The following is an 18,026-nucleotide window of genomic DNA, read 5'->3' on the forward strand; positions in this document are numbered from 1 at the left end:
TGATTCCATGGAAGGGTAAAAATATAATAAGAATATCACGAGGATTGATTGATTAAATCAAAAATAATCATTAGAGAACAGTCACAATTCTTTAGTGGAATTAATTGTGATTAAAAAAGTGTCGTGTGATATGATCTAGAAAGATATGTTCATAGGCCTATTAAGCTAATGATATTTTACCTTAGGTCCCTCTTTGAACTGATATAAATTGACTGAGAAAATATAATGTTCCTCAAGTATTTATTTATTTACTAGGATGTCTTATTTTAATAAAACATGGGCCAAAAGATTTAATCTTGTTGGTTAATTGGAGAAAGGAATTAAATAGAAGCACTGGGCTTATGATTTAATTCCTAGAGGCTAATGAATTAAAATAAGCCTTAGGCTTGTCATTTTAATTCATTGGACTTATTAAATGACTTTGGGCCACATTAAATTAATTTCAAATGGCTAAAGTTATTTAAAGGAGCATTGGGCTCTTGAGAAAACCTAAGCCTAAGTGAGTAAATGAAGTGGAAGTTGGGCTAGGGCTAGAAGCCCTAGTCTAGACTCATGGGGAGAATAAATCTCCCCATGCCCATGTGACACAAAAGGGCAAGGGAGTCTTTTTGCTCCCTTGGCTGATAAGGGTTGGGATTTGAATTCTTGTTAAATGCCAAAATATTTATATTTTTGCCCTTAACTTACATTTGTTAAATCCTTAGTTTTGTTAGTTTGTGCTATTTTATTTCCTTTTTGTATTTTCTTTGTTTTATAGGTGTTTGGAAGAAAAGAAATCATTCCTAGAAGTATTGGGCTTAAAGGACAAAATTGGAAAAAAGGTAGAAGATTTGAAGCAAGCAAAAGTATTCTAGTAGTGTGATCCCTGCGATCGAGCGCACTTCCAGAGAGGTCCATACGAGCGAGTGCAGCCTTGCGCTCGTGCGCGCAAAAGGAGACCCGATCGCAGACATGTCATCAAGTGCACATGGGCTGCGATCGATCGCACCCATGCGCTGGAGAATTCCAGAAGCTGCGGCCAGACTTCCTGTGCTTTCCATATTAGGGTTTTTCTAGTCCTAGTTGCACTAAGACTAAACCCTACGATTTTATTAGGGTTTCTAGGTTTTCTAGAGTATTCCTCAGCCTATAAATAGACCTCTAAGCCATACAATTTGAGAGAGACAACTTTGGGGAGAAGAATTGGAGGCTACTTTAATGAGTCGTTTTTGGTTCTTTCTTTCCTTTTTCTTTTTAGTTTTATTTTAATTATGTGTAACTAACTCTTAAATAGGGCTAGATTGAAGCCCTAATTATGTTTATTTAATATTTCAATATTGGCGCCTTTGTAATAATCATATTGTGATGCTTAACTTGATTAATTCTTGTTTTATTGAATTCCTCATATGTGTGTGATTGGCCATTATATGCATGTGGTATGGATTAGTTAATTAAATCAATTTGGATGACCGAGTCCTAGGTTTAATAAGAATAACAAAAGAAATCTACACCGGGTTCTTGGGTTAATCAACATGGAAAATCGGAAGTATACACCCATGCCCTAGGTTCTGTGTGTTTGTCGATTTCTATAGATTTATACTTTCTTAAAGAACAACTTAATATACACCCATGCTAAATTCTTTGAGAAAGAAAAGAGTTAGAGTATACACCCATGCATAATTCGTTGCTTAGGGAAATCTATAGCTTAACGAATATACATCCATGCCTTTAAGTTGGCAAACATTAGGTATTCATAATATGATTGGATCATTGACATATTGTTATATGATTTGAGCATGATTAGTGGTGGATATCAAAGCCCTACCTTTATCTTTATCTTTATTTCTTTTTCATATATCAATATCAATTTCGTGACAACTTTGGTATTTTTAATCAATTCTAAATAAAATCAACAATCTTTGTGGGATCGATCTCGTACTTACTGCACTATACTATTGTTTTGATCTTGTGCACTTGCGAGTTAAAACGTACTAAATATTATCTATTAATTTAGGTAGTATTTGGCACAACAATTCTCAGTCCCACTTCAATTAGAACTATGTCTTCTCCACAGCACCTAGTACTATAAATAGAGGAGCAAGTGAATGCATAATTTACACATTTGGCTTGGAACTTGTGTTTTTTGTGAAAGATAAAAACACAACCTCACTCTCCCTCTAGAGTATATACACTGCCACTTTGGAATTTTGATTCCAAAGTTTTTGCTTCTAGTTCTTCTCTTGTTCTTGAGAAAAACATTGTGAGCCCACACTCACATTCATCTCCATTCATCAAAGAGAAGACCCTATAGAGAAATCTATAAACCATTTGATGAAAAATCTTGATATTCTTGATGTGAGATCAAGTGTTCAAGAAATACTTTGTGAATATGATGAAGAACATAAAGATATTCTTGAAGTTCACGAAGCACGCGATGAAGGCGAGATGAGTTTGGATGAATACATGAAGTTTGCAAGCGTGTTGGAACTTCAATTACTCAGTCCAACGTTGATCGAAGAATCAAATTATACTTTTATGACCTCATGCCTAGGAGAGGCCGAATCTACGTGTAAGTAATTATAACTTATATGTTTACTTAAGATCTAAACATGTTTATCTTGATGGTAAAAGGTCTTGGGAATCGTTTTAATCTGCAGCATAAAAAGAAAATTTTTAAAAGTTTACCTTCTCAAACATACGCATAGATCCCAACAGAAGAAAAGTCTGGTTGATATCGGAGAGAGAGAGAGAGGGGCACATGCATCTTTGTTTTTCTTTTTTACTGTCAGAGAGAGAGAGAGAGAGAGAGAGAACTTACTCGGATCAGCCGGCGTCATCTCTAGCGTGATCTGGGTTGGCCGGCGGCGGGTTGGTGGCTAGCGGTGGGTCTAGGTAGGAGGAATAGGAAAAGTTTATTCTATAAGATCTTTTGTTTTAAAGCATATGAGGTATTGGTGAAAAAAAAAATAGGGAAAAATATAAAAAAGCTCCCCAAACTACCAGCCATTTTCGATTTAGCCCCCTAATGTTTCAAAAGTGATAAAGTAGCCCTCCAAACTACCAAATTATTGCATTTTGGCCACTCCGTTAGTCAAAACCGTCAGTTTGGACTGAAACTGAAAAACGACGTCGTTTTGTTGGGGGGCTACTTTATCACTTTCTAAATATTAGGGGATAAAATGAAAACGGCTGGTAGTTTGGGGGGCTTTTTTATATTTTTCCCCTTTTTTTTTCTTTTTTTTTTCATAAAAGGGCATTGGAGTAACTTACCCATAACAAAACGACCTCGTTTTGCAGTTTCCGTCCAAACTGACGGTTTTGACTAACAGAGTGGCCAAAATAAAATAGTTTGGTAGTTTGGGGGGCTACTTTATCACTTTTGGAACATTAGGGGGTTAAATCGAAAACGGCTGGTAGTTTGGGAGGCTTTTTTATATTTTTTCCAAAAAAATAATAATAAATAAGTGTTTATGCTTATTTTTGTTATGGTGTTCCACGCTGATTTGTCATGCTCTTATTGGAACAAAGGTCTTGGTTTGTGCCAAAATCTTATAGAAGTTATTCTCAATGAAGAAAATGGCATTTATTGAGGATAAAGATGATTTTATAGGTGTCTTGCACGCTCAAGGGTTGAGGTAGCTAAAAAGATAAATCGTTCTCAAACATAATCAAACGTTCGGTTAAAGAAAATCTCAATCGTTCGAGTGGGACTCGAACATTCGGAAAGAAAGAATGGTAAAATGTCAAAGGTGGTGTTTTTGAGTAAATTTGATTTATAGCATATATATTATTGGAATCATTTTTATGTGTTAATTAAAAACATGGGCTTTGATTTATAAATCGTGGTTATTATTTAAATAATGTATTTATTTTCGGTGTATTACAAAAGATGTATGGAAAGCGCTCAATTAGGTAGCATGACAAAAAACTTCCATGATACCCCCAATTCATTTCCAATCGCCAATCATGTCCATCTCCTTTGAACCAGTACTAGAATAATGTTTATTTTTAAGATCCAAATTGGACTGCAAAATCTTTAAATACAAACATTGGATCAAACTACATCCACCAAGATTTTTTCCTTGGTACAGCCTTGACTAAGTGGAACCCATTATGATCCAGTTCTTAGTCCTTTCCTGTCTTTCCACCTCATTTCTTTTTACCATGGATCCAATTCCAAATATCACAGAGAGAGAGAACTCTTCAAGTTGTAGAAAAAAAAGTGGTCACACATTAAGATCTTCACTTTTTCCATTTTCTGTACGACAGCACAAAAAAGTAATAAAATACATTGCATGCTCCAAAACACTTCCCAAGTCATAGTGAAAGCAAAGTGAAGGAAATTTTATTTTTTAAGAAAAATGTATATAATACAGTGAATTTGCAAGCATCAGTTATTAGCTATCTGCATTGCTCACAAGGTGGATCGGGAGTTTTTATGAAGGGCAGGTGCCTAGCACCAGAGGTGGAACTCTGCCATCAACGGCGGTTACTTGGTGTGAGTCTGAACTACATTATCTCGACCACAGCTCGACTGATGATGTTTCCCTGGTTGAGATCATGGAATGCTTGGCCTGCCTCCTCAAATTTGTATTTCCTTGAAACAGCACTGGAAAGATTGAAGATACCACTTTCTGCCAGTCTAACCAACTTGGGAAGATCTTGCCTTGCCCTTGCTCCATAGGACCCAATTACTTGAATCTGTTTCCAGACATCAACAGAGTAAAAGTTAGGCGTTGAAACACATGACAATCTAAAATCATGACCATCATCACACAAATGAAATTGTAAGATTATTAAAGCTAAAACTTCCTAGTATATATGGTGATGTAGGTGAACTGAGCTGAACTGCTGTTTGGCCCGGGCTTTGGTAATATGAAAATTGCATTTACAGTAGCTAGAGTTAAGACCATGATCTCCATGTTCAATTTCAATTGCTGCCTGGGTAGGGTGCTTTAGCTTGGATCAACTCTCCCCAAAAGAGAGAGAGAGAGAGCTGATCTGGAAAAATTGCAGACAACTTTTGTGATCTCTTGATGCAAGTATAAAAAAATAAAAAATAAATAAGTGATTATTATTTTATGAACCACAAACGAGAAAAAAAATATGTTATTTTACCCACAATGAAAACACCTCAATTCTTAAAAGAGCAATGGTATATACCATTGCTCTTTTAAGAATTGAGGCGTGATTCCGAGCAACAATACAATCTTTTAAGAGAGCAATGGTATAATCTTTACCTAAGGTTCATTTTTTCTTCGATGTAAAATGTATTCTAGAAAAAGTTTTTCCTATTTTCTGGTGTTTGGTGCAACCGAAAATCGTGGTCAAGCCCAAAAAAAAACATTGGTTGACCAGGAAAACCTTCTTTAACCTATGTAAAATGATTATTCTTTTTTAAAACCGTAAAGCATTTTTTCGAGTTTAAGCTTTTCCTTCTCATACACTCGCAGTTCATTCTGCACCACCACCATAGTTCACCGGAGCTGCCAGTGGAATTCGCCCGAAGTCGCCACCATCTACCACCATCAGAGGTCGCTGGAAATTGCCGCCGTCACCGTTGTGGTCGCTGATTTTTCATACAAGCCAAAGTACCGAAAATTGTTTTCAGTTGAAATTATTTTCCTGAAAAAAGGTTTCGTTGAAAATATTTTCCAACCGTAAACATTTTACGACAAAATAAACGAAACCTAAGATAAAGTGAATAAGATATCAGGTTCAGGATGAAAAGAGTCAAGTAAGAGATCTCCCAATGACCTCTTTCCTACATGTAAAATGAGAAACTGCTGCGTAAAAATGTCCATACACCTTATTATCCTTAAAAAAAAAAAAAACCCAAGGGGTTCAATACACCACCGAGTTGCATCCAAATAATGTTAATCAGCATTGAGAGAGAGCACCAGAAAAACTAACTTCCCAGTTTCCATAGAAAGGAAAACCAATGTCCATAAAGGGAAGTACTTCCCAGATCCCAGTTACCACTTTTAACGTTCCTCCACTAAATAAACAATCATGAAGTGTGAAATAGTTTTGTCCATATACTTTTATCTGATGAAATGGGGAAAGTAAGCAAGACTACCTGATGTTTGATTCTTGGATTTCAGAATCTAGAGTCCAAAGTATTTTGAGTCTCTATATAGATACATCTGCCGATTGTGATATCATAATTCTTAAGGCCTTAATTTAGTTGTTTCTTGATGGCATCACCTCAAATTGAGAGCAGCATTACTTATGAACTGTTACTAGCATGTTTTATCAGATAAAGTGAAGAGGGTAAGAACAGTAAATTGTGTAGCAGACTGCAAAACAAATGGAAGAGTAGAAACAACAAAAATAAAGGCCATATTGCACTACCAGGACTGCACTTTGTAACACTGACGAAGAAGACCAATAGAACCACAAGAATACAGCATTATACAACTAAGAATGATAAAAATAGCATGCTACCAAATTTTACTACTTCGGTTACTGGTCTCTCCTAGATTGCTCTATAGCTTTTCCAAGGATGGATGTTGTATTCAAGTATTACTGTCTCTTGGGCTCATAACAAGTGTACTAGGGAGTTCTCCAACCCTCTCTAACAGATTTTCTTCCAGACCTGTTTTTATCCTTGTCAATCTATAATCTTTATAATATGACAATTTTTTCATATTAAAAAAAAAAAAAAAAAAGGACAACAAACCATAGAGAATTCGTGCACTCAATATTTATTGAACTGGTAGTACTCAATGAAGTCATTGAAAGCGCTATTTATGGATAAACTAACAAATACATGAACAAATATATAAAATCTAGGTTAAAGTATATCTTTTGTAGCAGAAAAATCACTCAAATTTCAAGTTGGTCTCTTGAAAATTTAGTGTCAATTTGTCTCCAGGTTTCTAAACAGCTTCATTTTGGCCTTTTCCCCCACACCATTTATTGGAGAGAGAATTGGCTACGGTGGTACTTTTTCTTTTCTTTTTTTGGATGATGTAACACAATTCCAAAACTAAAAAAGCCTAATCACCAATCAATCACATGTTGAGGGAGAAGGTAACTAAGCCAAATTGCGGACATTTGCAGTTGTTGATTTAACTTCTTTAGTTTTTAAATTGTACCACATCATTAGAAAAAATGCCACATCAGCCAATTACATCACTCCAATAGATAGCATGAGGGGGAAAAAAAACTGAAATGAAATTTGTTGGGAAACACAAGGTCCAATTTACTATTGAGAATTTTAAAATGCGAACTTGAAATTTAAGTAATTTTCAAGGACAAAACATATACTTCAACAAATCTATTGGACACAGAGTACGCACCTTTCTACGAACAAGACGGTTTATATCCACCTCCCCTATAGCACCAGATGGTGTAAGTCCAATCATTACAGCTTTTCCTCCATCTCTCACACTATTGAAACACTGGGAAAATGTCTGTGGTTTTCCCAATGCTTCCACAGCAATGTCCACACCCATTCCCCCCGTTATTTCCTGTCCAAAAAAAAAGGTGAACAACAAAATAAAAGGCCACTTCAAACTTTAGAAGGACTAATTAAAAGGCCAGTTTTGTATGTTTGTATTAATTTAGAAATGTCTGAATATGCATACTAATGTCATGGACTAATTAAAAGTTCAAACCCTTGTTGCATAGCAATTCTAGCAATTCATTATCGGCATAAAGCTTCCAGCATGTGGGTTATTTTGTGAAAATGAAGAAAACTAAATAATAATCTATCATGTCAGGCTCACATTTTATGACAAAAGTATATATATGACATAGGTAAAAGTTTGAGCGTACTGTCATGACAAACAAATTATTCTGTACCAACCTTTTCAATTTCCAAGCTGTTCTTTTCTTTTTCTCATTTTCCTGCTTGACATACCCTCTTCCCTTAGGCAATTTTTCTAAACTATTAATAACAATTTAATTGTATTACAGGTGCAACTTGACCAATCAACCGATCAAGTCACTGAAAACTTGGTCCACTAAGCTGTCACCCTTAAGTTCTCCAAGGTTATTGATAAGAATTAACCATCCAGATATGTTGTAAACACACCAAGATGGTCTCTACATATTCAAAGATAAGAGAATTTTTAATTTTATTTCAAAGTCTACTTTCGTTTACTGCTATCATAGGCATTTAAGGCAAGGCCCCAGGTTTCTCCCAATATTGCATTTAATTAATTAATTTTAATTAAAAAGAAGGAAGGCACTCTACCCCCCCAACTGATGACACGAGGGGAAAAAAAACATTCTAAACTGATATTTTTTTGAAAACCACAAAACAATTGATTTCTTTACAACACAACAAAGCAGAAATTACCAAAACAAAGTCAATGAAAGTCATTTTTTCGTTAACATATACATGACTGAAGTCGAGCACTTTCAGATAATAAATAGTCTCATTAATTAAAACATGATTGATTATTAATTTGAGCTGAAGCTATTATTAACATCTCTCTTAGCATTACTGAAATATTCCACATTCCCAACTCCTCAAGCAACTGTCCATTAAATCACTAGTTCATTCGGAGTTGGACACTGCAAGGGAATTCCGTTAAGATAAATATTTAAAAGCTTGAACCATACGTACACTAGAAATGAAGAAAAATAAATAAAAAAAATAAAAAAAACCCCACAAGTATTACAAAATTTTCAAGAAAAGAAGGGGATAAGGAAAAAGTAAAAATTAAGTTCATGGCGCTCCTCATATCTAACAAATTGAGAAAAGACTCCCCACCCCTTCCTAATATATTTCCACACTCCCACTCCAAAGGGCTCCACTGCCTCCTTAGAACACCTACTCTCATGCTATCATATTTAGTTTCCACCACCAATCTCCACAAAGCCTCTCTCTCCGTAGCACACCACCACAATCATTTCCCCAAAAGAACACGGTTAAACTAAACTAGGTTTCTTACCCCCAAACCATCAGAAGACATTGGAGAACAAATGTTTGACCAACTAATTAAATGGAACTTAACCTCATCCCCAACTCCACCCCACAAAATATCCGTTTGAAGCTTCTCAGTCCGATTCGCCACACCAACGAGAATGGGAAAAGGGACTCATTGTAGAGACAAACAGAAACTAGAATTTCAAACATTAGAATTTATTAACAGGTCTAAAATTAAAGGTATTCCAATGGCTGGATTAATGTAACTCATATAACTGTACGTAAAAAAATGTTTCGCAACAGTGCTTCCATTTTTGAAAGGTTGATATCATAATTAAGAAAAATACATTTAAGCTGGAACTTTTATGTCTCACTAAAAGGTTGAAGAAAAAGACAAAATACATACTCTTATCCTTTCAATGGCATCTTCTTGAGTTGCATTTATTGTGTGAGTGGCACCAAGTGCCTTAGCTTTCTGCAGTTTGTCATCCTGAACATCCACAGCAATAATATCAGAAGCACCAAAGGCTCTCGCTATCTGCAAACAACTGAAGCATGTAATCTAGTCATAATAATGCTAAAGAGTCTCATTTAAACAGTCACAAATTTCCGATGTAACCGTGTATTTAAATTTTGATAAGCACATTAATGCAGTTGTGAAAAAGGGATAACCTTGCTGTTACCTTGCTATTTTCGGCTCTCACCAATTACAAGTTTTATTATGTGGGGTCCACATGCAACAATGGATCAGTAGGACTCTTTAATGGTTCTGAAGCTCGTACTGTATAAAGTTTCGGACTAAAAAAGTTTTCAATTTGAGTCAATGTTTTAGGAATTATATCCACTATTGTACCTAGTGGCAGAATCACAATTATCTACAACTCTGCCAAATTTTATTCCTAGTCTGGTAAAAGGTGTGTAATGGCCCGTGCGTAATGTCCTCCAATGAATTTGATGACAATCCTTTGAGTGCAAAAGATAAATCTTTTCATTCTAAAAATCAAATAGGATAGCAGAAGTTTGACTTGGGACACATTTTATCAAGTAAGAAAAGGTTCAAATAACCACCAGGCCACACCTCTTGCTATAGGATTGCTTCTTTCTTAATACTTAAGTACTCTTTCATTTTTTTTCTTTTTCCTTTTCCTTTCAGGAACTACTTAATACATGCATAATATTTTCAAAATAGCCTAATAAATAAAAAGAACCCTACATCTTAACCTCATAAACAATGTATATTAAAAAGAGGGAAAGCAATGTGAGAAGTACAGTCAACATCCCACACAAATGCGTGTGTATATATATCCCAGTGGGATTTTGCTATTCTCACTCTCAAAACACTTCTCACATTCCTTTTCCTCTTTTTAATGTCATTAATTTGACATAACTACCCTTCTCATTGGAACATGCTATCTCAAACCAACAACTTCTAAACTTTCTCTCACATTTCAAAAGCAACTCCAGCATGCTGAAATTGCCAATTCTTGCCAAAATAATTGTCACAACCTCAACCTAACAATTAAGTATTAGATTTTTTAGCTTTTAATGTCTAACTAATACATTATGTTAATATATTTGAAAATCATTTAATTGAATTGAAGATTTACCAGGTCAGCTATTTCTTTTTTTTTCTTTTTTTGATAAGTAAAATGCCACCAGGTCAGCTATTTCTAGTTTTATTTCTTTTTCTTTTTCTCTCACCTGACCATAATTTATGAAAAAAAAAAAAAAACTATAACTGAAAATTTGCTTTGGTTAGATCTAATTGTGAACAGCTAATTATTTTTTTTGCTATTATCTTCAATATCCTAAGATCATTCATAGACAGCTCAGTGTACAGAGCTATAGAGTGGCAAGCCTGGTACAGCTTGGATTGCCTTAAACACAGTCAAGGAAAATGGCCGAAGCATTGACCAGGTAATTTTTCTTTTTTTGTAGATAGAGAAGAAGGGGAAGAAAAATAAAATAAAATAAACGCTAAGGTCAAATTATAAAAGAATAAAGCACCTAAGAAGGCCAAAAAGGACAAAGTGTTAAATCTAGGATGCATCAATAACAGTAATAAGACAATCTAAGAAACACCATCTCAGTCTATGGACAGGAATCTTGACTCCCTTAAAAGCTTTAATATATATCAGTCTGGGTGGTCAACACAATGACTATGACAACCTTCGAGTGGAGAAACACAGGAATAGACACCTACCATGAAAAAATTTTGATTCCCAACCTGACACCCCCCCACCCCCCGGGCCACAAATAAAAGTAAAATCAAAAGTAAGAAATATTAACAGATATTTAATAATATTCAAATAAAAAAATTGAGAAGCGATTTTTTCACAGCACTATGTATGAATAGTCTAAAAGTCCACCAACGGTTGCAAAAACTGAGTAGCAAGTACAAATTGAAAATTTCTAAATTTGAGTCAATGAACAAGTTTTTCTAATGTTTTTAAACAAGAAAACAAATCAGGTTACAGCCCCAAGTTGAAGATATAGAAAATCTAAGGGAGAGGAACGGCTGTTAACTTCTAAAACCAAAGGCATTAAGGAAATAAGGTTATATAAGCATTTTAAGCTGCAAATGATGTTCACACCACAACTGTTACTCTAGTGACCAATAGTATCACACTTAGTCGTGTGGTAGAAAGCATTTTAGTCTTATCACGCAAGCATTTGTCAATAAGATGAGGTCACATAAGCATCCACTATATACATTTTGAACACTTTATTATTTGTACTTTATATATGGAATTTTTTCATTTTTTGTAAGTGATTCAATATCATTAAATAAGCATTGGGGCACAACCCTAGTAAGTATACAAGAGAACCACCTAATCATGAGAAAAAAATGAACAAAAGGTTAAAAAAACTGCAAAACTAGAAACAAGCAAGCTATGATGTTATGATATCCAAGTATATAAAGTGTTGAACATCATCCTTTCAAGCTCTAGCACTGAAGTCTCCATATCTTCAAAGTTTCAAGCATTTCGCTCTCTTCAAAGGCACCATATTAAACACAATGGAGCCAACCTTCATACTTCCATAATATTACCATGCCCTTCCTAACTTCCCCAACTCACCAACAAATCTCTCACCCCCTGTCTTGGCATAACCCAATCAATGCCAAACAAATTAAGTATATAGCTCCATAACTCTTGCTACTTCACAATGAATCAGCAGGTGATCAATTGACTCCCTTGCCATTCTTCTTGCACATACAACACTACTCCACCACCACAATATTTCTCTTTCTCAAATTTTCTAGCATCAATTCCTAAAAATGTCGTCCACACCAAAAACATCACCCTCGAAGGAGCCTTGACTCGACAAATACTCTTCCAAGGAGAAAGGAATCCATTAGGACTGGTTAACACTTGATAAAACAACTTCACTTCAAACTTGCTCTTTTTAGAAGGACTCCAACCTATTCTATCCACATCTCCTTGTCTTACTTTGAAAGAATACATCATCTCAAAGAAAGAATAGACCATCTCCACCTCTAAATCTGACGTAGCGGAAGACTAAGGTAATTAATCAAAGAGCAGCGTCTTTGATTCTGCAAGGAGAAGCATCTTCGTCTTCTACCCAAAAAGATAAAAACAAGCCCACAAGCTAAAAGAAAGATAAAACTCAGCAGAGTATTTGAGAAAGACTTCTCTGATTTGATAATAATTCAATTGATTGAGTTTTACATAATAGGCTAGCCTATTTATAGAAGAGAAATCCTTGGAGAAAAAGTAAACCTACTTCTAGTAGAGAAAGTAAATCTAATCTTAGTAAAAAAGTAAACATAATCCTAGTAACAATAGTAAACCTAATCCTAATACGGAAAGGAAAATAATTAAAGCAAATCTAACCCTATTAAGGAAAGGAAATAAAATCCTAATAAAATAAAATAAAATCCTAATATAAAATTGACAATCAACGGGAATTGTGACAATCTTTCCTTTTGTACTTCCATTGTCTGAAAGCGGGTAAAATTTTGATCAAGCGCCACTGCTACAATATTATTTTTTTGATATTTTCTTTTCATTTTTACCAAAAATAATGGTAAATATCGTCCTACATCAAAATCCTAAACCAGTCTAGTAAAAATTACATTCCAGTGAATATTCCCATCTCAAAACTGCATATTATCGGCCACCAACGCATCTTTGCTACGTGCAATACTGAACAACTTTTTTTTTTTTTTTTTTGATAAGTAATAAGAAGTTTTATTAAAAAGCGTATAGGCGCCCCAAGGTACACTGGGAGTATACAATAGGATCACCTAACTAGAAGGAGAAAAACGAAGAAGAAAATCATCATAACTAATCGAAACAGGAGAGACATGCGCAGCGGTCCAAAGATACAAAGTTTGAAAGCAAGAGGCTAAAATGTCTTCCCAAGTCCCCTCCACATCCTCAAAGCACCTATTATTTCTTTCCCTCCATAGACACCAAAAAAAACACGTAGGCACCATTTTCCACACCGCGGCACTCTCCCTCCTCCCCGAAGACCACCAACAAGCGAGAAAATCCGAAACCCTCTTCGGCATCACCCAAGACAACCCAAACCGCCCGAAGAAGGTGCTCCACAAAGTATAAGCTACCTCGCAATGAAGGAGAAGATGATCCACCGTCTCCTCGGACTTCTTGCACATACAACACCTATTTGTCACAATCACCCGTCGCTTTCTAAGATTGTCCAAGGTCAAAATTTTTCCCAAAGCCGATACTGAACAACTCCAAATAAGACATCTTCAATGGATTATCCTCACACCACACATCATGCCAAAAATTGACCTTTGACCCATCACTCACCTTATATCTAACAAATTTTGAAAATGTTTCCCACCCCCTTCTTATATATTTCTATACTCTCACTCCAAATGGCCACATTATCTCCTTAGAGCATCAACTTCATCTTAGACCATCATTCTCTATCACCAATCTCTATAAAGCCTCTCTCCTCCATAGCATACCATCACAACCATTTTTTCAAAAGAGCTTGATTAGACTGAATCAGATTTTAACTCCCAAACCACCTGATTTCATCAGAATACAAATTCTTGACCAGTTCACTAAATGAAATTTAAACTCATCTCCAGTTCCACCCCAAAGAAATCTCTCTGAAGTTTCTCAAACCTACCCACTAGAATAGGGAAAAGAGACAAATAATAAGCAAGTTAATTGGAAAGTGTACTCCTGATCAATGTTAATCTACCACCCTTAGATAAATAAGGCTTTTTCCATCCAGCCAACCAACGTTCTATTTTTTCAATAATGTCATTCCAAATAGATATAGCCTTATAAGAAGCATCCAATGGCAAACCCAAATACTTCATCAACAAAGAAGATATGCAACAACGGAATATAGGCCAACCCTTCTACATCTCCCACTTCGCCTACATGAACGATTTCTAATAATTTTGCTAAATTAATCTTCAATCCCAAAACAATTTCAAAACATAAGAAAATACACCGCAAATGTCTTGTTTTGAATTTGCATTACATAAAATCAAAGTATCATAAGCAAAAAATGAGACACAAACAGCTCTTCAGTGTTCCTCGACCCCACTGAAAATCTAAACAAAAGTCCCCTATCCACTCTAGCAACCATCATCCTACTCAATGCCTCCATAACCCCCACAAACGGTAGCGGTGGTAAGGGATCTCTCTGTCTCAATCCACGAGAGTTAGTAAAAAATCGGGATGGTGAACCATTAACAAGAATGGGAAACTGCATCGTAGTAATACAATGCGCTATCCAATCCCTCCATTTCTCCCCGAACCCACATTTCTTCAACAAATAAAGCAATAACTTCCAATTTACATGATCATAAGCCTTCTTCAAATCTAATTTGCACAACACTACAAGTTCCTCCAATCTAATCAGATTATCCAAACACTTACTATCAATCAGCACTGAATCCAAAATTTGTCTACTGCTGATGAATGTATTCTGTGAATTAGAAATAATGTTTCTCAACACCAATTTTAGCTTGTTTACTAAAACCTTGGAAATAATTTTATAAACCCCACCCACTAAGCTAATTGGACAGAAGTCCTTAATGTTTTCACACCACCTGCCTTCTTTGGGATAAGAGAAACAAAGGTTGCATTGAAACTCTTCACCAATTTTAGCATGTTCGTTAAAACCTTGGAGATAATTTTTAAACCCTACCCATTAAGCTAATGGACAAAAGCCCTTAATGTCTACAACACCTGCCTTCTTTGAGAACCGAGAAACAAAGGTTGCATCAAAACTCTTCACAAACTTCCGTCAACTATGGAACTCCTTAACAATTGCCAAATGGAAAATTTTATATAAATAAATGACTTCTTAAATTAAAATAAAAAGGAAAAAACGTGTGTGATCATTTATTAATTTTTATAGAACACAAACAAAATTTTTCAAGTGACTTGTCTAATAAATATACAAGGTACCAAAAAGTAATTAAAGAGCAATATTTAACATCCCACCAAGAGAATTTAAGGAAAAAGTAAATTTACCTTGAACCAACACCCCCAACTCCAATCACAGCAACAGAATCCCCAGGACGCACCTCAGCTGCATGGGCCATGGCACCATAAGCAGTAAAAACTGCACACCCTAAAATTGCAGACTCTGTGTATGGCAATGAGTCTGGCAGAATAGCCAATGCATGCGCCGGCACGACACAGTATTCAGCAAGACCTCCCATACTATACATGAACACTGGTTTTCCTACAAAATATACAAATACTTTTAGCATCCCACAATGATGTACACAAAAGAGGAGATAGGTGGAGATATCATAAGAACGTAAACAAGGATGAAATTAAAAATAGAGAAAAAAGAAAAGAGATTAATCATGCCCCCACGCACACACATATGAGAGAGAGAGAGAGAGAAAGAGAGAGAGAGAGAGAGAGTAAAAATATGTAGGAATGTGTAAGTTGCATGTAGAACAGAGGATTCTATGAGAACTCTGACTAATGTGCCACTAAGTACATTAATATCAAACATGGGGTTCACTCTATTATGACATCTAGAAAATGAACTGCAATTGAATTTAATAAGTGGGTGACATAAAGCAGTAAAATACGAATAAAGCGCACATTTAGTAAATTGTAAATCTGTATTGTTAAAGAAATAATATACAACAAAATAGGAATGAGGAAGTAATAAGTAAAGCATGGTTATCAGTAAGCTTTGAAAGTTATACATGAAAAGCATACTTACCACTACTGCGGAGGAAGAGCCGAGTTTCACCATCATAAAGGGTTCCTTTGGCTCGGTTATAAGCAAAGAAAGGTTCACATAAATCATCGTGGCCCTTTATTCAAGTACATTGATATAAATATCAAGTTTGTTCTATATATTTCTCTTCAAGGAGGATGTTAATAAGTACAGCATTAATAAAAGCAGCTTTGGCAGATATTATAAAACAAAACATGTAGCTTCTCAGACTAATGTTACCTTTGAACAGAATGAACAATTACCGCAAGGCATGATGAAAGATCCCACAACGCGGGATCCAATTGGATATCTGAAAAGTCAAGAATACATAACTAATAATCTGTCTTGCTTGCTATCTCCCTCAACCAAAAATAATAATTTTTTATCTGAAGATTTTAGGTGAAACACTTCTATACAGAAGCAGAGGCCCTTTAAATCTATTAAATATAACTACACCTTTCTATTGTTTTGCTGTCTGTAAGTGCCCCATGCTCAACAACTTCACCAGTTATCTCATGCCCCACAACACAAGGACTAGCAAATGGAAGTTCACCTTTCATAACATGGAGATCAGAGTGACAGACTCCACAGGCTGCAATCAGAGATACAATATCAGATGTGATTGCAGAATATTCGTATATAAGTAATTAAATGATTGGTCATACATTTCCTTACACTATTAAACCAAGAATAACCACAACCCATATAAGAGGACTAGAAATAAAATGTTATTTATCACATAACAGTTCAGCATTCAAGTTCTGAACATCACAGATGCCTTGAAATAGTCATTATCAGGACAAGAGTTATCAAATTACATTACTCTCAGTTCAAGATCTCTGAGCAGAGATCTGCTTAGAGTTCAGATGCTTGTATGGTAATAGGCATTGTATCAGCAGAATCTCATCATGCACAAACAAAACCAACATATGCTTCAAAGGGCCTGCCTTGCAAAATTTTGCTACATGCCCTCAAATTACATCGACTTAATCCGTGTTGAATTAACAGATAGACCCGTTTACAGTTACATTATTTGCAAACGTAACTCGGAATAATTCTCTATCAACTATTTGCTTTTCTTTTCACTTAAAACCAAACAAAATAATTAGAGGGAAAAAAAAAAGGTGGTAAAGAAACGAATTAAATTCTTTAAACCTTCCCCCCCGGAGGAGCCTCCTCAGCATTTTCTGATGAACCAAACAAAGCTAATCAGATAATCTGATTAATTAATAGTTTGCCACTTTTTTTTTGAGTCATTCGTTACTCTAATGAGAAAAAGACTTGCCTATTTGTAGAGAAAATGAAAAATTCATGATCATCCAATTTTGGGGTCTGTAATGTATTAGGATTATTTCAGTGGAGCTTTCAAAACTGCGATCTCTATTTCCCTACCAAACAACAACAAACGCAATACCCAAAACAAAACAAAACAAAAATGATCACCAGCAGTATTAGGAGAAGAATACCCTTGTTTTTTATGAGAATTTCACCGGCCTTAGGGCGAGGCATGCGGAATTCTTCGATGGTAAGGGGCTTATTGGGTTCCCAAAACACAGCTGCGCGCATGTACGAGGGAAGTCCCGCCCCGCCCTCTGAATGAAGACCACGCCCAACATTTTCAACAATCTTACCGTTGTTGTCCAACGTGGTATAATGGGTCAAGAACTTGTCACCCAAACACGAAGAAGATCTCAAAGTGTGGGTCTTGGTGATCGCTCTACGAATCAGAGAAGTAAATACCATTTGGGTTTGCCGAGGAAACATATTTTGAGCGTGGACGCTGGTTTGGAAACTATCTTCTCTCCGTGCTGTGCGTTTGACCGATGAGTAGAGTAGGAGCCAAATCCCTCGTCAGATGCATTTTAAAATAAGTATACGGCTATAAATAGGAAACCAATTCCCGATGTTTTGCTCATTTTCTCCGTTATCTTCGACTAGCTATCTGGTTTTGTTCACTCATATG

The 18,026-nt window shown here is 35.6% G+C and overlaps 1 protein-coding gene across 1 annotated transcript; it reads right to left on the reverse strand.

The window, feature by feature from the left end:
- Positions 1-4,187: 4,187 nt before the first annotated feature.
- On the reverse strand, positions 4,188-18,026 carry LOC132165552 (uncharacterized). Its single transcript, XM_059576172.1, has 8 exons — positions 17,530-18,026; positions 16,520-16,655; positions 16,304-16,373; positions 16,067-16,160; positions 15,355-15,568; positions 9,267-9,408; positions 7,284-7,454; positions 4,188-4,680 (listed from the first exon to the last, which is right to left on the reverse strand). The coding sequence occupies exons 1-8, from the start codon at positions 17,825-17,827 to the stop codon at positions 4,489-4,491; spliced, it is 1,317 nt and encodes a 438-aa protein (XP_059432155.1). The 5' UTR covers positions 17,828-18,026; the 3' UTR covers positions 4,188-4,488.

Source organism: Corylus avellana, chromosome ca11 (genome assembly GCF_901000735.1).
Source record: "Corylus avellana chromosome ca11, CavTom2PMs-1.0".
NCBI lineage: Eukaryota > Viridiplantae > Streptophyta > Magnoliopsida > Fagales > Betulaceae > Corylus > Corylus avellana.